General features: G+C 37.7%; 1 protein-coding gene across 3 annotated transcripts in view; it reads left to right on the top strand.

The window, feature by feature from the left end:
* The first annotated feature begins 4068 nt into the window (after nucleotides 1-4068).
* PDGFD (platelet derived growth factor D) overlaps nucleotides 4069-21286 on the top strand; it is a 265121-nt gene continuing 247903 nt past the window's right edge. For all 3 annotated transcript variants that reach the window (XR_004250301.2, XM_058446552.1, XM_032167260.2), the window contains exon 1: nucleotides 4069-4439. Coding sequence is in view for 2 of the 3 variants with exons in the window: in XM_058446552.1 (XP_058302535.1) it covers nucleotides 4316-4439 (124 nt within the window). In the remaining variant the exon portion in view is untranslated. The remainder of the gene's footprint in view (nucleotides 4440-21286) is intronic.

Genomic DNA, 21286 nt, shown 5'->3' with positions numbered 1-21286 from the left:
TTTAATCAACTGCATTTCATATATTTAGTTAATTCTACCACAAAAAAGTTCTCATCTAGATTTTTATACACTTGAATAATTGATTCTTTAAAAGAAAATACAAGCTTGAAAGCAAAAGTAACTATTAATATTAGATGGAAAACTAACATTTTGGCTCTCATTTAGGTATATATTAGTTAATAACATTTCAAAACATCACCTTATTAAAATTTGTAGAAACATTTAATTCTCATATATAACCAAACTTTCTAACAACTATTTGAAATGTACTTGAGCATGATAAGCTACACATTTACCACATGGTAAAAAATTATGAGTGAAATCAAGATTTATATAAAACAAAATAGTCAGAATTCTGAAAGAATTATTGAAGGTGATCTACCATAACACTCCCATTTTACAGGGAGATATTAAAGTCCCATGAAAGTTAAATATTTACTAAGCTCAATAGTCTACCGGTAGAGCAAAAATTAGAATGTCATTTCATAGTGCTTTGTTCTCTCTGAGATCTAGTGAGTGCAGGATGAAAAACAGAGGAATGTCCTCTTTGAATGGAATAGCCTTCAAAAAATAACTACTATTGTCAAAACAGAGTTACAATTTAAAGACTGGTAGAAGTTTAATTTAAAAAATAGCACTGGGGTGAGCCACTTGCAGAGATGAGAAGGCTTCAAACGTCATGCCACATTTCATTTCTTTTCCACTGGGGCTTTTATTGAGTAGTGAAACAAGCCAAGGATATTTGAAAATGTAATGGAAAACACTACTCTTGTGTCCTATTAATGAAATGAAAACAGCACATGATAAAAACAGCATCACATACTAATCTACCCTTTATCAAGTCCTTATTACCAGAGTATTTGTTCGAAATAAATGCCATTATACACGGACCTATTAAAAGTGGATCTCATGTTTTAAAAAATTCTTCTATACAATAGATTTACTTTTGTTTTAGCTATATGAATGTCATTGAACAATGGCTAAATATAGAATAATTGACTTATGTTAGTCGGAATAGTAATAAATATTTATAAATCTGACTTCATTTTGTTGGCTCATGTTCTTCTAACTGACCTATAAGCATTCAAAATGTAGTGGGAAATTCACTATTTTGGTGATTCTGAGATACATGTAAAAAATAAATTGAAACAATCTTATCTTCTATCTTTGTACCAGACCTTTCCCACTAAAAGAATATTTTTATTAAATAATATTCTGTGTACAATGATACCTCAGTTGATATGATCAAACTAATTAGTAAGAATTAATTATTAGATATTTTAAAACCAGTTCCAGAATAATTGGTTGGGTTCAGGTGCCTAATTTGTGTTTTATTGTTGATTTTGGATATTTACTGACATTAAAGATCAAGAACATGTTGATTATATGTGATATCCTTTACTGTTCTTACCTAAAATATTTGAAATTATGAATTCACAATGCCTTGGGAGCTCAAAGTATTAGTATCTTGGAAAACACTACATTGAATATTTAAAATTCATTATTTTATATAAGATATTAAGACATAATTTTAGCATTTTTTTTTTTTTTTTTTTTTTTTTGAGATGGAGTCTCGCTCTGTCGCCCAGGCTGGAGTGCAGTGGCGCGCTCTCGGCTCACTGCAAGCTCCGCCTCCCGGGTTCACGCCATTCTCCTGTCTCAGCCTCTCCGAGTAGCTGGGACTACAGGCGCCCGCCACTACGCCCGGCTAATTTTTTTTGTATTTTTAGTAGAGACGGGGTTTCACCGTGGTCTCGATCTCCTGACCTCGTGATCCGCCCGCCTCGGCCTCCCAAAGTGCTGGGATTACAAGCGTGAGCCACCGTGCCCGGCAATTTTAGCATTTTGATACTTGTAATAAGTCATATCTTGATACATGTCATAATTACATAATTATAAGTCATTTGCAAATTTTCTCCGTTTTTTTATATTCTCATATCAGAAGCTAAGTATGAAATTGAATGAGCATTTCCAACCACTTCTAAAAAATGAAATCACATATTTCAATTAGCCCCTACTCCTATCCCATCTATCTCTACCCCTTTTCACTTATTAACACAGTTACATGCTTACTTATGTTCCCTTTCCTCCATTAGAATGTAAACTCAAAGAGATTAGGAACTTTGTTTCTTGTTCACAATTTAATCCCAAGATTTTTAGACCAGGGCATAACCCAAGGGGAAAAACTAATGCTTAATTAATACCTGTTAAATGAATAAATGATCCTTAGTGTCTCTCCCAGGGTTTCACTATATACTGAAACAATGTAATTAGATCTTTTTTCCAGGGGCTTTCAAACTTTTTTGATCATGCCCCAAAGAAATAATTATTATATTGTCGTGTTCGTGTATCTGAAACAAAATATTCATAAAACAATATTATTATCTTCAATAATAATTAAATTTCTAAGCTATTGTATTCCAATCCATTTATTTAAACAATTATTCTGGTATTGAAGTTGATTTCCTGGCCCACAAACCTAAATTTTGTAAAATACCATTTTAGGCCAAAAAGCCAACAGAGATGAAACATGTTGATCTTTGACTATGTTGAAGGGACACATGTACCCTCGTCCTTGTTGGATGGTATAATAACTTGACAAGGCTATCTTTTCCAGAACTTCCTGCCCTTCTCAGCCACTTAAGTTTCCTATGTATGGATATCACTTACCATACCCCAGACTTTCAGGAGCTGGAAGGCCTGAAAAAGACTGAAAATTTTCTCTTCTAGATTTCATCAGCGAGAAGTTGAGAAATTATATAAATTTGGATTTGGATTCAGCTACAAACAAAAATATGCTAAACATTTTTTCACATCATTCTCACCACAACCATACAAATTAAAAATTGCTACTCTGGCAAATAAAGAAACTGAGTCTTGAAAGATCAGATGATTTGCTCAAGGGGACAAAGCTAATGAGCAGCGAGTCTGGACTCATTTCTTTTCCAAATACAGTCCCCTCCCATGGGCAGACAGATGCATCATGTAAAACCAGAGGCAGCCCCTCTCAACTGCTGAGCTTCCGGACACAGAGTAGGGAGAATCCCAAAAGCCTCAACGTCCCATGCGTCTTCCTATGGACTGTGAAGGCAAGTGAGCACAGTGTTCTGCAACTTCTTCCCCTTGCTCAGTCTGTCCCTGCTCAACCCCACTCTGTCCTGTTGCCCTTTCCTGTGGAAGGGCTGGAGCTAGTGCGTATAAAAACGCTAGTGAAGACTTCTTGCCCTTATTGTACACTGCAACACATGGCCCATCAGGTCTACAGCCCTGTGTGATAGATGGTTCATCTTGCTGCACCCTAGAAAAGGCATTTTGGTGTCCAATACTCCCTGGTACCAGGATGCCCTGCCTCATCCTAGAGTTCGCGAAAGGTGAAAGCTACGCCATCCCTCCATCAGTCTCGATCTTCTCTCGGGCATTTTTGATAGGTGGAGAGACTCAAGAGTAGCTTTCTCTGGGTGATATACTTTTATTTTTATTTTATTCCTTGAAAAGGTACCCTTGACTCACCCAAAGGTCACACTGATGGGAGCTCAAAGAAAAGCTCGGAATTAAGCTCCTTTGTGATTGTATTTTTTCACTATAAACAGTGAAATTTTAACTAAGTAGAGTCTCATTTTGGTTATTGTAAAATAAACGCTCCCAACTCCAGTCCCTGTCCCGACATCCCACCACCATCAAGGCGGAGAGCTGTGGCTTGTGGGTGGATGTGCCAGTCACCTCTGAAGAAGTGCTGGGATTCTACCCTCTCCTACTTCCTCCTGGCGACTTTGTTTCCTGAGCCCTTACAGGTCCAACCAGGAGGGTAAAGCCCAGGGCGGTGGGAAGAGTCCCGGCCGGCGATTAAACTGGGCATGCTCAGTGGCAGAGCACGTTTAGGCCCGGCCTGGGAAACTGGGGAGCTGAGATGCTTGCGCCGCCGCTCTGAGCCCGAGTGCGCGCCTCTCAGGGGCCGCGGCCGGAGCTGGAGAACGCTGCTGCTCCGCTCGCCTGCCCCGCTAGATTCGGCGTTTCCCGCCCCCTGCAGCCTGTGCTGCAGCTGCCGGCCACCGGAGGGGGCGAACAACTAAACGTCAACCTGTTGTTTGTCCCGTCACCATTTATCAACTCAGCACCACAAGGAAGTGCGGCACCCACACGCGCTCGGAAAGTTCAGCATGCAGGAAGTCTGGGGAGAGCTCGGCAATTAGCACAGCGGCCCGGGCCAGCGCAGGGCGAGCGCAGGCGGCGAGAGCGCAGGGCGGCGCGGCGTCGGTCCCGGGAGCGGAACCCGGCTTTTTCTTGGAGCGACGCTGTCTCTAGTCGCTGATCCCAAATGCACCGGCTCATCTTTGTCTACACTCTAGTCTGCGCAAACTTTTGCAGCTGTCGGGACACTTCTGCAACTCCGCAGAGCGCATCCATCAAAGCTTTGCGCAACGCCAACCTCAGGCGAGATGGTAAGAGACGCATTTTATTTTTTAACTGAAAAAAATCATGTTTGCTATTGTTATTGTTCTTTCTCTGTTTTTCCCCTTTCTTTTTGAATCTTTAATGTGAATTCGGGCTGAATGTATTGTTTGGGGAGGGAGGTGTCCTGCCTGTCTCCAGTCCTGAGAGAGCTCCATTTCCGGAATGGGACTGAGAGGTGTGGGACGCGTGCTGATGGGGATAGGATAAGCCAGGTGGCTCATCTTGCTGCCCCCTAGAGAAGTCATTTTGGTGTCCAAGCCTCTGGTACCAGGATGCGGTGCCTCATCCCGGAGTTGGCAAAAGTTGCAAGCTGCGCCGCCCCTTGGTCAGATTCAACCTTTCTTGGGCAATTTTGATAGGTGGAAGGACTCAAGAGTAGCTTTCCCTGGGTGATATACGTTTATTTAAATTTTATTTATATATTTATTTATTTTTACGAGGGAGAGGAGAAATCATGCGTTTCAGTCTAGCAGTTATATCTGGAATAGTGACAATTTATCTATATATTATTTATTTGCGGGAAATGGCAGTGTGCAGCTTATTGCCCTTTAGGTCTCCTAAGTGACTTTCCTGTTGAAGTTCACCCTGACCCTAGAAGCTCAGAGTGTAGGAGACCAAGGCTTCTGGGGTTTCATCAGTACCACAAGGGCACCAGGCTTCTGCTGCTAGTTTCCTTGCAGAGGCGGCTTCCAATTATCTACAAGAAGCACAGCTCCCGAAACAGCTGTCCTAAGCAAGGTCCCAAGGCAGCTTGTTTGTTTTCCTTTACTCTAGAGGACACCTGGGTCACTCGTTCCAGAGACCCTAAGCTGAGTTTATTTGCTTTCTGGGGCCTTCACCTAAATCCGAAGTTAATTTATCCTTCAAATCCTAACTGTAGCTGATGTTCCCAGCAAATTTTAGCTGTTCTGCCATGTACCTGAACTGACCCATAGGCTTTTGGATTTTGTTTTTTCCTACATCAGTATCTTTCTCTCCTGCTTGCTTAAAGTACTAACACATCTCCCAAGGAGACCACCAAGCAATTGTTGATGGCTTCACAGTTTCAGCTGAGAGTATTTGACTGTCTTGGTAAATTCCTATTAGCCATCTTATCAGTTTCTTTCTTGGTATGTCCTTAATTTGGAATTTACTAAATAACTTTTGGACTTTGCAGGGAAACCAAAATTTCATTATGTTATCTGATGATGAGTAGACTATGGATATAAGTGTACTCGTCACCTGAAGTGGTGTAGATTTGTAGCAGGGGAAGCCACAGAGTCATCTTACTTTTTCATAGTGTTTTTATGTAAAAGATTCCAGCCGTGCATTTTTGGTAACTCTCTGTCTTAGTTAAAAGCACATAATTTTTTTTTTAACTACGCTTAAGGATTAGGCCCAACACCAAACTTCTGTGGTTTTTTGTCTTTACTCTTTAATGTTTCCACTAGGGACAGATCTCCTAGTTGATCTTGTAGGTTTGTTATTAGTTGCACTTTATATGTCCTTTTAGCTACATAGAGTAAAATTCCATTTATAATTTGCATGACTTCATAGCCATAATTTGGTAATCCTCAGCCTCCCAAGTATCAGTTACAAGAAGTCAAGGACAGAAAATGAAAAGCATGTAACCATTGCCCATTAACCCAAGATTCTGACTAAACCAAGTTATGTAGCTCAGCAGTTTTATTTTTTTTTTTTGAAAGAGAATAATCTCATTTTAGTTTCCATTGTTAAAACTCTATACATCTTCATACATCTGTCCAGTCTATATGGGAAATGCTATGTTTCATGAAAGCTTTAAAACCTACCCTGGATTTCTCATTTCTTCATATTTTAGTTAAAACTGTTTTGCAGTTACTTTAACAGTACACACACACACACACACTCTGATTAGTTCTGATTGCTCAATACTTTCCTCAATTTCAATGTCATCTTACAAACAAGACTAGGAAGGAGAAAAAGGTAGTTACACATTAGAATTTGTTTTATATAGAGTAAAAAATGTTAATATTCATAATGGATTGTTAGTTTGGAAAATTTTCAAATGGCAGCTTTTTCCTAAATGAGCATGCATTCTTTAAGAGGGGTAATATTGTCCCCAATGGGGTACAATTAGATCTTAGAGGGTGAACACAATCAGATATTGCAACGATCTGTGTTCCTTCGAAGGGCTAGCAGATATAAATAGATATACATTTCTGTGGTATTAGCATTCACAAGGAGGGAGAGTGGTCAGAAAAAAAGTCTAAAAAGAGTCTTTAAGGGATGGAGGTTAGCAATAGTGAAAAAATGGTTGAGAAACATTGGCAAAGAGTTTTGGCGAGAGAGTAAGAATAATGGGGCTATGAAAAATTCTAGACAACACTTGGAAAATCTTAATGGTCGTAGCTGACAGAGAGAAAGTAATAACTTATTAAATTAAAACCTTGTTCTGATTCCAGACATTGTCAACCTGCTCTCCCAAATTTTCTAATGACTCATTGAAGACGACAATATTCTTGCTCATTTGACTATCAGATTAAGACATGATAAAAGCTTGAGGAGGACATGGACATGGAATATAATCAGGAGAAAAATAGAAAATGAAAGTTTCTGAACATTAATTTAGCGTCTTTAGAAGACCTGGCTCTCAGATTGCAAATGATAGGAAATCAAAACAAAAAATTAGAAGTGACCTTTGTATAGGAGTTTTAGAAACCATTACCTGATGATGGACATACTTGAAGGCTTTTCATTTGTTCCTGCTGGACTTGTTAGTTGCTGCTTAATGTTGGGATGAAGAAAGGAGCAAAAAAGCCAGGTGTCCTGTTCAGGGCATGAGGTGTGTTTTATCCTGTCCAGCCTAATACAGTAAAACCCCACAACTTCTTGATATACTATGCCTAATAGCTCCAGATACCTGGAGTAGCTAAGAAATGATGTGGAAATACATAATGTTAGGGTTGCCAAATGATAGTCTCCTACCCATTATAAGAAGCTGATCTGCTGCTGTGTCCTGACCTTCCAGAACTCTCCATCATAGGGTATTCTTGTTCTGAAGGTATATCTGCAGAGCCTTTCTACCTGTAGAATGGCTAAATGTGGCCCAATGAAGGAGGGTAGTTGAATTTGTTGCCTGTCTCCAGGAGAACATGAGGCTCTATAACTAAGAAAGATTAAACTATAATAATTTACAGTACTTAATAGAATGTTTACATTTCCTTATATCATATTTATTATTCTTGCTCAAACTGATTTACTTTTGATACCCATTTCTGCCTCTGGTCACCAAGAAAATCTTAATTTAGCAGTAGCATCTATGTATTCTAATTTTAGTGCCTACACAGTTGGTGCTTTTGTAATAATAACTGGCCAAAACTAAGTGTTGCTCAGTGTGCAGATTAAGAAGTGTAAAGGTAGCAATTAGCTGACAATATTACTTACTTATTTTAAAATCTAACTAGATGGAACTTCCTGCCTCGGGGCTTTAGAATACAGATGCATTCTTCATTTTCTTGACCTTTTGTTGCATGTAGAAAGTACAGGTGTTGGTGGTAAACAATTCTGAAATTAGTTCTCTTTGGTTAGTATAATAGTATTGAATCATCTATTACATTATCATTATCTAGTGATAGGCCTGCAGTTTTAGTAATTGTGCTGTCTTGGATTTTAAAGCAGTGAAGCTTGTTTCTTAAGGTGGTTTCTATTGTCATCGCTGATGATAGCACATTGACTTAAGTGCAAAGATCAGAGCTTAAAGGGAAGGCAACACAGTAGAGAACAATGTCAATAAATTATTTTTAAAGAGTCTGAAAGCAAAGAATCCCGTCTGTGTATTTTTTGTTCAGCTCTAAGGATATTAAAGTCTATAATCTTGTAAAGCATAGTGGCGATTACATATTTTAAATGTAACATGGCATTGACTTGCCACCATGGATACTATCATTTTATAGAAACTCTTTGAAAGAGCAGAGTTTAGCCAGGTGTCTGTGTACTATGTAGTGGAGGATGCTGCTAGGTTGTGAGTGACATTAATGACCATAATGAGTTTATTAAATGACAGTGATTTTTGCTACAGGATTTTCCCTTTCAGTGAATGAAAGTAAAACTGTATTGTTTGAGAACAAAAGAGTCAAACAACGGAGCCCAGCCCACAGAGTCACTGATCTCTAATAATAAGCATAGGTATTATTACTAGTAATGTAAACTAGTAATAAGCATAAGCTTGATGTGACGCAGGACTCTGAGCATATGTGGTCTCACAGCCCTATCGTTCTAAGAGTCTAGAAGGATATGCATATTTCTGTCTCTGTCCTTAAGAGCTGAGTCATAATGTAAATCATCTTCCTTCTGGAAATTACTCTTGAACTTTCTGTGTCGAAGTCAGATTAGTGTAAAAGGCAGTTCTGGAACACCTTGATAAAATCCTTCCCTTTATTAAAATAGGAAAGTCTTTTAGATGGATGAACCAGGTGTAGAATGTGTCTACCTCATCTGTGCCATGCCATTCAGGGAATGCATTGATCTTCCTAAAAGGATTAAGATGACCTGAGAGTGAAGGTGAGTTAGTGTCTGAGCTACCTAGCCTCTTTCAAGGCTCTCTTTTTTCAGATCATTCTTTACTTGATCTTAACTGCCTTCTAAAGATGAAAGGTAGCAAATAATTCTTTTTTTTTTTTTTTTGAGATGGAGTCTCCCTCTGTCACCCAGGCTAGAGTGCAGTGGCACGATCTTGGCTCACTGCAACCTCTGCCTCCGAGGTTCAAGTGATTCTCCTGCCTCAGCCTCCCGAGTAGCTGGGACTACAGGCGCCTACCACCGCACCCGGCTAATTTTTGTAATTTTAGTGGAGACGAGGTTTCACCATCTTGGCCAGGCTGGTCTCGAACTCCTGACCTCGTGATCCACCTGCCTCGGTCTCCCAAAGTGCTGGGATTACAGGCTTGAGCCACCGCGCCCTGCCAAGTAGTTCTTTATCATAAGTTCTATTGCTAACCCCTGCTATAACTATTATTCATGTATTCAATGAAGGCTGAAGTGCAGTGGCGAGATCTTGGCTAACTGAAAGCTCCACCTCCCGGTTCACGCCATTCTCCTTCCTGAGCCTCCCAAGTAGCTGGGACCACAGGCGCCTGCCACCAGGCCCGGTTAATTTTTTTGTATTTTTAGTAGAGACGGGGTTTCACCGTGTTAGCCAGGATGGTCTTGATCTCCTGACCTCATGATCCACCGGCCTCTGTCTCCCAAAGTGCTGGGATTACAGGCGTGAGCCAGCGCGCCCGGCCTTCAGTGATTATTTCTAACATCCCTAATGCCTCCTGTATATTTTGCTAGGTAACTGAGCATCTGGCACAATATGAATGAAACACACATGGTTCCTGACCTCTTGGAATGTATTGCCTAGTGGACAATATAGACAATTGTCAGTTCCATTGTATTGTACATATCTTTCAGATGCATTCTGGAGAGTACCAGGATTCTCCAGAAGTGCCTTGGAGGTCAGTGCACAGCTACCAAGGAGGCTGAACACGTGTAGCTTCAGCTTCTCCACCCCTTCTTCAACAGAATAGCTCCACATGTATTATCACACTTCTTCTTCACATATGTGTGTTCATCGTAAGAGTTTTACTTGAGAAAATGTATTTTGCAATTGAAATGTGAAGTTCTAAAGAGTGTGATATGTGCTTTAATGAAGGAAATGCATTGAGAGATAGGAATACACAAAGAGCACCTAATATAGACTTGAGGAATTGGGAAAGGCTTCCTGGAGGAAGTGGTGTCTGAACTGAGGCTGAAGTGTGTGCTGCTTTGCCTGTAAAAGTAAGGCAAACATGATTTGAAGACTTATGTGTTAGGACTCTTTTAAAAGAGTGTGATTTTATTATTTAGTTTTAACTGACAAATAAAGATTGTATAAATTTATCCTGTAGAATATATTGTTTTGAAATATCTATGCAGTATCCAATGACTGAATCAAGCTAATGACCATATGCATTACCTCATATATTTATCATATTTTTGTGATAACACTTAACACTTAAAGTCTGCTTCCTTATCAGTTTTCAAGAAGACAATGCATTGTGGTTATTATAGTAATCATATTGTATATATTAGGATTCTTGATTTTTAAAATGTTAAAATCCAGCATGCCTTCTCTGGACTGAAGGAGTTCAGGGATGATTGCTGGGTGGAAGCGTGGACAGGGGTTGACCGTGCTGCCTTGGTTCTGGACAAGTGATTTCAGACATTGGGTGCAGTGAGAGGGAGGAGGGGGAGAGAACAGCCCTTGCCAAGATTTCCAGGTGAGAATATAGGAAAACAAGTGTCCACCAGTGAAAGGCATGGGGAGTAACATTAGGGAGCTTGGCCATTATCCTAAGAGCCGTGGTAAGCCATTCAAAGGTGTAATTTAGACAGAGACATGGCCCATTCTGTGTTTGACTGCTGGATAGAGTGTTCCTGAATAGCCTGCCAGGCCGAGGTTGTGATCAGGGCCAGTCTTCCTATATCCCTGCTTCCTATGGGACATGAATACAGATGGAATCACTTCATTTTTAATATGACAGTGGGGGACATGAATGACTTTCTTAAACCCAAATCCCCAAATCCTTGGTGCCCTCACGATATCCCTGAGGTCCTCTTGCCCTGGTTGTCGCTCTGCAGCTCAGCACAGCAGATATTATTTTGTAACTGTATCTGAGGTCTCAATAAGGTAATGTGAATTATGCAGGTAATCTGTCTAGTGTTTGACAACACTTTAAGTTTTTTCAAATAACTACATTTCAGAATTAATGCAATTTAAAAGGGAGCATTTTTACACTTCTATGTGAGGGATGGTTTCAGCAAAAAGCTACAGGGGGTAATATATAATATTACAGCAAAAAGGAAAGAATCCAAGACCAAAAGTGCAGAAGAAATGTTCTGCCTCCTCATACAGTATTTCAGAACCAAATGTAAATCAAAACTAAAGGAGGAAGCCCACAGGACAGCAAAGGGCACAAGTGCACATACAGGAAGAAATAGTTTCTTCTGATGAGCCTTTTTTCCAGAGCAAGAATAAAGCATGCTTTGTTTCTTATAACTGTTGATAATGCACATAATAATATGTCTTTTCCTTCATCTTCCCTCTGGTATGCTGACATCTCTATATTAGCTTTAATATTGACAGATTAATACTATGTGTTTTTTTGATTTGTGGGGTGTGCAGTTTAGTGGTTTTTATATAATTAGGAGGTGGAGAGGTCTGTGGAAGCATCATAGCCCAGGCATGGGAGCTGTCTTTCATTATGAGAAGTCATCTTTTCTCAGTTTTTAGATTTTTTCCTTGAGCACTTTTTTGTAGAGTGTGTTCATGAAGACAGTTTTGGATGCAGTGCTTTGTCTATAAAAGTAAGCCAAACACGATTTGAAGCCGTATACGTTAGGATTCATTTTTAAAATTTTATTTTATTTTATTTTATCTATTTTTTGAGACAGAGTCTTGCTGTAACTCCCAAGCTGGAGTGCAGTGGCATAATCAAGGCTTACTGCAGCTTCAACCTCCCGGGCTCATGCAATCCCACCACCTCAGCCTTCCACAAGTAGCTGAGACCACAGGCACATGCCACCATGCCTGGTCATATCTTATTATTAATTTATTTTTAATTGACAAATAAAAATTGTATATATACATCATGTACAACATGTTTTGAAATATGTATACAGTGTTGACTAAATCAAACTGATTAACATGCATTACCTCACATACTTACCTTTTTTGTGTGATGATAACACTTAAAATCTACTTTTCTGGCAATTTTCAAGAATATAGTACATTGTTATTAATTACAGTCCCCATGTTGTATATATTAGGATGCTGAATATTTAAGATTCGAAATGTAGCATGCCTTCTTTGGACTGAAGAGCTCAGAGATGTTGCTGGGTGTGAGATGTGAAGTGGGGGTTGAACGTGCTATGTTGGTTCTGAAAAAGTCTTTTCAGACCCAATCTGAGAAGATGCTGACAAGTCCTGCATTTCATTGAAACATTTAATAAGCAATGTAGCAACCACCTGCTTTTACAAAATGTAGCTGTTTAGCAGACTCAGCTATGGAAAACGCAACCAAATGAACTAACAAATATGCAACAAATCCACTTAAAAACTAAAATCAGTGTCACAGAATGTGTAAATGAGTTCATAAGGATCATATGGTAGACACTAGAAGCCCATTTGCCTTTACTTTCCATATAATTACATCACCCTGGTTTATGTGGTTCTCATATCCACAGCAGAAGAGGAGCAGGGTATTAGAATAGATAATAGAACTGGTTTGAGTTATTCACACTATTAGCACTGAGAATGACAGCTATTAGTTTTCCTGCCTCCTCTTTTTTTTTTTTTTTGAGACGGAGTCTTGCTCTGTCGCCCAGGCTGGAGTGCAGTGGCGCAATCTCGGCTCACTGCAAGCTCCGCCTCCCGGGTTCACGCCATTCTCCTGCCTCAGCCTCTCCGAGTAGCTGGGACTACAGGCGCCCACCACCACGCCCGGCTAATTTTTTGTATTTTTAGTAGAGACGGGGTTTCACCGTGGTCTCGATCTCCTGACCTCGTGATCCGCCCGCCTCGGCCTCCCAAAGTGCTGGGATTACAAGCGTGAGCCATCGCGCCCGGCCGTCCTGCCTCCTCTTTTATTTCCAGGTCTTGAAAAGCATTCATAAGACCTAAGCAAGCCCAGCTGGCTGAGGCTTCTTATTAAATAAGGCGAAAATAGTTCCAATCTGTCTCAGTATGTTGCTGGGGAATAACTATATTATAGCCCAGTAAAGTTGTTGATTTTAAAAATAATGACCTTAAGCCATAAAGGAAAGTTCAGATTGTATGTCTGATAGGTTTACCAGGTTCATAAACTGTAAAGGGTATTGCCTTAAGTATGTATGTATTTCAACCAGAAATTGACAGCATTTACTACAGAAACCTTGAAGAAAATAATGGTTGTAGCATGGATGACAATAAACTATTATTATCATTCTTCTACTGATAACTAATAGATTTGTGTTAGTCAAGAGGGAGGTGAACAGGGATTTTATTGGCGCTTTGGATTAGACTCTGTTGGGTTCAGAATCCTTAATAACTTGAATGAAAACATAGAAAACACATCTATCAAACTTGCATATTTTCACTGCAAAGAATAGTTAATAGCTTGGAGCAGATGCAGAGGTTGGCAGACTTTTTTTGGAAAGGGCCAAATAGTAAATATTGTAGGCTTTTCAGGCCATATGGTCTCTGTTACAACTACTCAACTCTGCCATTATAGCACAAAAGCAGCCATAGAAATTTCAAAGTTAGACTCTGTTCTGGTCAGTCTGTGTCTGAATATGTTGTGCTCTTGGTACCTCTTTTTTGCACAATTCCACCCTTTTAGAATTCCTTTAACCTAATTCCGTAGAGATTACTACTCTTCTGTCTTTAAACTTTTCCTTCTTATCGGCTCCATTCCCTCAGCCAACAGGTATGTTCTAGTTTCTTTGCACTGTCCCACAATACGCAGAAGTTGTTTTATTGTTTCTCTTCACTTTACCATTGTATATACACTTTCTCAGTCTCACCACGACTCAATGTCTCTTCCTCCTCTCCTCCCCTGGACCCATTGTGATTTGAAATCATCCCCACTGCTCCACGGAAACGCTCTGGGTGAAGTCACTGTGATTTATTGTTTCTTCAGGGATTGGTCCTTCTCTTCTTGAAGAATTCTCTTCCTTTGCCTTGACGCTGCCCCTCCTTTGTCTTAACTACTCCTAAATGACAAATTTGAAATGGTGATAGAAATAAAGCCAAAACTATCGCAGGACACTTTTTAGGTTATTTGGAGAAGCAATATTAGGGAAAGCCTTAAAAAGCATGTTTTGTGTTTTACTCTTTCTCTGTTACCATGATGAATGATGAAGAAAGAAGGAAAAATTTTAGAATGTAGTGGGGTATGGTGTTAATAGGAAAAGAAAGAACATTCAAAGATAAAACCAATGTCATATTGTACCCTATCAATTTATACAACTATTAACATTTTTGAGGATAAAACATATTTTTAAAATAAAAGGGTATTTATCACTATAAAGTGTGACATTGAACACATACAAAGGTTTGTTTCCCTTATATTGTTGGATACCCTTTGTTTATTGTTTCCTCGACTGTCTCCTTGGCTGGGTCTTCCTGTCTGCCCTATAAATACTGGCACATTTTCTAGGGTTCAGACCTCAGATTTCTCTTCTCACTTTTCTCACTGCTCCTCTCTGGAGAATTGATCTTTATCTAGTGTCAGTTGCTACTTGTGTGCAAATGACCCCCAAAAATATATTTTTAGCTTCTACCTTGTTACTGAGCGTTACCTGTCTTTTTATTTTGCTATTTGAGGTATACAATGAGTAATCACACTGGTAATTAAACTCTCCAACTCAATAAATAATCATGTGAAGTAATTAGTTTGTAAAATGTTGGGTTATTCATCCAATGGTGAATTTCTTAATCATATTAATCCTTTTTGTTGTTGTTCTTCCAGACACATCACAATTGTTTTTGAATGAACTGTTGAGTGAATGTAAAGATCCTATATCACATTTTAGATAGAGGAATTGCACCACTCTATGTAGCCTTCCCTGACTCCCAACCCTCCTCAGTTAAATTTTGCTACTCCTTTATTTATCCCATATTTCTATCATAAGCCCTACAATGTTACTCATTTATTTACATATCTGACATCTGCAGATATAGATTTACTAACTGTATTTAATACAGCTGAACATCCTCACTGTCCATTTCGTTGGCTGGCACATTGGAGAAGCTCAATGAGGTTTGATGAATCTGTAAATCGTCCAGTCAGTGTCCTTTTTAATGACAGATCTTTAGGCCACATGAGCCCTCTCACTGTCAGATTTTAAGCAAATGTGAGAGAGAGTGTTTAAATTCAGAATCTGGAGTGGCTGTCAGGTTTCTGCTTTAATTGTGTGGGTGGTTGCTGTATTGTTGAACAAGATAGGAAGTAACACAGGAAGAGCAGATAAGAGAAGGTCATAAAGATAGAAAATTAATTTGTGAACACTTTAAGCTTTAGGAGCTTGTGCAACATTGATGTGGAGAAACCTAGAGGCAGGAAGGTAAGAGAGAAACATATTTGCCTGAAATGCATGCACAGTGAACATGAAGTAAATGACTATATATTATAAAGTTTTTAAAATAATTAACATTTATGATTATGGGTGCATGATAATAATGTCTGATATTTCCTAAGTGCTTTTAACATGGTTAAGTGCTTTAATATCTATTATGAACAGTGGTGTGAGTGAAGAATTGGTTATATGTTTCCAAAAAACTTTGTTGAGGACCCCAAATTACATATACTTTTAGACTGCCACCTTGCACATAGCATATTTTGGGTTAATTTTGGACAATTATCAGTGAAATGTGGAAAATGTTCAATTGTCTTTAAAAAAGCCAAACCAAAAACAAAAACAAAAAACACTAACCAGATAACACTGACTAGAATGAATCCTTTTTGTCATATCTTTCCAATATTAGTATTTGAGTACATTTACATAAAATTCCTGCTACTTAATAAAAGGGTTCAAAAAAGAGGTAAAAATAAATTAAGGATGAGGAAACAAGTCTTAGAGTCAGTCTAGAAGATAGATGATAGAACACTAACAAAAAATTAATGCATCTTCGGTTTATAAATTTATAGAGAAATATGTTTACACTATATGTTATTTTACTGATGATAAAATAAGAATTGCTATTGAACAGGATATAAAAGTACATTTGCTGTAATAACAGAAATTTCATCAACAAAATTTCTAAATATGTAATTAAAGGATTTGTAAACATTTGTTAATTAAAAAACGAGCTAGAATGAAGTGAGAGCAACTTAGAATTTAGTTTAAGTACAGTGTATGTTGGGATTATTTAAATACATCAGGAAGAACCACTGTGGCCTTATAGTTTTTATTCTTTAGTTTACTACTTTTCACCAAACCCAACTACAAAAAACATAACCACTTGTTGAGCAGAGACTACATGCAGTGCTTTGGATGAGGCACCATGGAGCAGAAACAGTCAAACCTAAGACACAGTCTCTGCTCTGTTAAAACTTAACTTTGGCTGAAGAGAGAAAATATGTATGTGAATAAACATAGGGCAAGGGAATGCCATGTGGGTGCCACCGTTATGTGACCTGGGATTTTTTTTTTTTTTTTTAAGATTCTCAATTTCGAGATTCCGTCTTGATGATCAAACTAGCCATAAATTATCTATCCTAATATTTGGTTCAATAGGAAAAAATCTGTATTGGTTGAGTTGCTGTTGAGCACAATATTATTTGAAAATGCAAGGCCAACCCCCTTATAATTGAGTTATTAAAACTTGAGCAGAAAAGCAACTTTTAATTTTAGGACCAGAAGTCTTACTTTCTTGGTTTTTTCTTTTGTGTGTTCGAATTTTAGGATACATACTTCTGAACATAAAAGCAAATTCGTAGACTCAGTTACCAACCCAGTATGACTTAACTTTTTAATATGTGATGTGCGTATAATTATTTGACCACTGGATGGCAGTAAACAAAGACAACTTTGAGCATGATGTATTATTTTCCCTCTCTCTTTGTTGGGAATGTAAATTAAACTAATGAAGTCTCATATTTTCCACATACATTTTTTGAAAAATCTAAGAACAGTGGGAACCTATCATTAATATACAACAATTCTATTCTGTATTATATCAATAAATTTTAAATATACTTAAAATATGTTGAAATAATTCAGATAACTGTTTTACTGCTTTGTACTATTTACGCATCCAGCTTGCATGCATGTGTAATGTTCATGAAAATCCAATTTAGAAATATTGATTGATTGAAAATAATTTTTTGAACAAAATATGGATACAAGACCAGTTAGTTGGCCACTCTGACTTGCAGGAAGTTCCTAAAGATAAGAAAGAAGGAAAAGAAAAAAAGAAAGAAAAGAAAGGGAGAGTAAGAGGAGAAGAGAGAGCGCTTACTATCAATGTGGTAAACAAAAATCACTGATGGGTGTGCAACAGCTACATCATTGCTGCACATATAAAAATTGGGTTGTATTCATCCAACTTTAATAAAAATTGCAAAATGTTATATAAAATGACCATTTTTAATTAATGCTTCAGATTAGAAAATCATGTGTTGGGGTTTGTCCTATGGCTGAATAATGACCCCAATGGTATCATGTCCTAATCCTGGAACCTTTAAATGTTACTTTATATGCAAGAGACTTTGCAGATATGATTTACTTAAGGATCTTGAGATGAGAGATTTTTCTGAATTATCTGGATAGGCCCTAAATGCAGTCACAAGTCTCCTTATAAGAGAGATGCCGAGGGAGATTTGACAAAGGCAGAAGAGATGGCTATGTGACCACAGAGGCAGAGATTTGAGTAATGCATCCACAGGCCAAGGAATGCCAGCAGCAAACAGGAGCTGGAAGAGGAAAGGCATGGGCTTTTCCCTGGAGCCTCCAGAGGGAGTATGGCCCTGCCAACACCTTAATTTGGGGCCATTGAAATTGATTTCAGAATTCCAGTCTCTAGAACTGTAAGAGAATAAATGTGTGTTGTTTTAAGCCAGTAAATTTGATGCAATTTGTTGTAGCCACTAAAGGAAACTAATACAGGGTCTTTGATATAGATAAAGAATAGTTGAACTGCATATTTTGTTCGGCCCAGTTTCCCAACCATTATAAAGTTCATTGGCCAGTAAATCTACATTGACAGTTTAATGGTGCATTTAAATCTCAGCTTCTGACAATTTCTTAGACAAGCCTCACTTCTGCCCTAATTCCATATCAGAAAGATTGAAATTTTTGGCTTGAAATCTTATGGACTTTTCAGATAAGATTAAATTGAGGATGATAAGGGCAGTTTCCTATTTCATTATATTGCAAAATGATTCTTTAAAATTTTCATTAACCTCATGTGTCATTTATTCATTTGTTGGCTCATATGTTTATTCATTTTTAATTTCATAAAATTTTGTTGCAAGTCCACTGTGTATCTGCTTCTATACAAGGTTCTGAGGTCAAAGTGTTGAAAGTGATGTGATAATTACATGATGATAGTTACCATTCACAGAGCACTTACTAGTCTCAGCATTACATTAGATATGTTGATGTAATATGATATATGTAAGTACAATGACCATAGTATACATTAAGTGGTGGGAACAGAAGATATATACAGCAGGTCCTAGAATAAAGTCATTTCTTCACCATCATTTCATTGTAACATTGATGAGAAAAAAAAAATAAATTTCCGGCCAGGGCGACTGTCTAGTGTGAAGTTTATGGGTTTTCTCTGGATACTCTGATTTCCTTCCATGTGCCACAGGTGTACCCGTTAGGTGAATTGGTGCATCTACATGGTCCCAGTCTGAGTCAGTGTGGGTGTGTGTGAGTGTGCTGGCGGATGGGATGGCATCCTATCCAGGGCTGGGTCCTGCCTTGTGCCCTGAGCTACTGGAATATACTCTGGCCACCTGAGACCCTGAACTGGAATAAATGGGTTGAAAATGGGATGAATAAATGAATATAAATTATTGTAAAATGTAAATTCATCAAGTATAAGATAATCATACAAGTGCACTACAACAGACAGAGCAGTAGGAAAGCATTCCTTCACTCCATGATCCTGCCATATTTGTGCTTGTTTGTGTTTGAGCTGTGTGATGGTAGGGGCTGCTCCTTCCAATGTTAGCTTTGCAAACATTTATTCCTTGACTTAAGCCACCACCACTACCACTGCCACCATTCACTGATTCGCCAAACTTGGGTATATAGTTATCTCACTTTTTTTTATTCATTTTCTTCTTGAATGTATGTATAGCTCACATTTATTTCAGTGTTGAATATTAGAACTCTTTTGGTCTTTATTTAGAAGTTTGGTGGTGTTTTTGTGACCAGAATTATGCCACAGGAATTTAATTCTTGTTTATACCAACTAACCTGTGATAAAGTTGGTTTCTCTATACATCCTTTCAATTATAGTTGCAATTTCCAATAGCCTATAAATGACATTAAGTGAGAACTTACTGTACCTAGATGAGGTATTTGCAAATTTTAAAATTACTGGAAATTTGGAGTTTAGGACAGACTCAGAGAATTCTAGGTGAATTTCTGAGCCCAAGGTTCTTAGCTGAAATTGAACCAAACTCTTGCCACTTTAAACCATCATTGTCCAAAAGACATGTAATATAAGCCAATGTTATTTAAAGATTTTTAGTAACCACATAAAAAAGTAAAAATAAATACATGAAGTTATTTTGGTACATATACACCATGGAATGCTATGGAGCCATAAAAAAACAAGATCATGTCCTTTGCAGAGACATGGGTAAAGCTGGAGACCATTATCCTTAGCAAATAGCAAACTAACAGAAACAGAAAACCAAATACAACATGTTCTTACTTATAAGTGGAAGCTAAGTGATGAGAACACATGGACACGTAGTGGGGAACAACACACACTGGGGCCTTTCAGAGGATGAAGGGTGGGAGGAGGGAGAGGATCAGGAAAAACAAATAGTGGGTACAAGGCTTAATACCTAGGTAATGAAATAATCTGTACAACAAACCCCATGACACAAGTTTATCTATGTAACAAACCCAAACTTGTATCCCTGAACTTAAAAGTTTAAAACGTAATAATATATTTTATATAACTCAATATATATGTAAATATTTAAATGTTTCATTTTTTATTGCAATTTCTTTTAAATTTTTATTATACTAAATCTTCAAAATCTTATATGAATTTTATACTTACTACATCCTATTTCAGAGTAGTCACATTTCAAAGCTTTGATGCCACATGCGGCTAGTTGTTGCCAATTTGGACAGTATAGCTCTAGGACATTAAGATCATTTATTTGGAACAACGCATATTATCATTGGTCTATTTCCAATATAACAATTAATTTATGAGGGCTATTTTTGTATCTCATCATTTCAGTGTGTTGAAATCGACTGAGTCACTTTTAAAGAATAACTCAGCATGGGCAAGTTTTATGTGATTTATATTTTATTATTATATCAGCACTGGTACAGTTGATGTTGCTAGTTATTTTCATTTATTCTGTTAAAAATACTTACAGTCATCTAATAAACTAACAGTAAACCACGCTACTCAATTTTTATGCCAGGTGCAACATTTCTGATATTTGAAAAGTTTCTAATAAAAACAGCAGCTGGCACTTCATTTCTCTGCCATGAATGGGAAAAACTGTGTTTAACCAGCATTGATAATTCTTTTCATTTTTGAGTTAATTTGAATTAGGCAATGATAATGTTCTCATTTATCACTTGACCATTTTTAAAAATTACTCTTTCTGACTGATTTTAAAAGATTTGTGAATAAGAGAACCCTGCCGTATGTTTGGAGGATTTAACCTATTATTTGTATTTGTAATCTATATTTGATACAGATTTTATATCAGGTCTGTATTTTTTATAATTTGTATTTGTATTATTTTGTATAATCTGTGTTTGATACAGATTTTTACTATGTCACCTATATCTCCTTGGAGTTAGTGGCCTTAGATTTGGAGCCATTGGACAGCATATATTTGGAGCATGACTTTTTAGGACAATCAAATATTATGAAAACTCCTTTTGCATTAAAAAATTTCAGACCTGCCATTGGCTATGTGGCCTAGAATGTAAATGTGATTAATAAAAAATAGTATAGCAATATAAATCATTCTTACTTTTGTTAAATGAGTATCTCTACCAAGCTATTGGTTGGATCATTGTTGACATGACCATTAATTTGCATATAATTTGATCAAGAAACTATATTCTGTCAAGTAAAATGGCTTGTAAG

The sequence above is a fragment of the Hylobates moloch genome, unplaced genomic scaffold (genome assembly GCF_009828535.3).
Source record: "Hylobates moloch isolate HMO894 unplaced genomic scaffold, HMol_V3 SCAFFOLD_11, whole genome shotgun sequence".
Taxonomy (NCBI): Eukaryota; Metazoa; Chordata; class Mammalia; order Primates; family Hylobatidae; genus Hylobates; species Hylobates moloch.
Note: the sequence above shows the minus strand (reverse complement) of the source record. Positions and strands in the feature narration are given on the sequence as shown.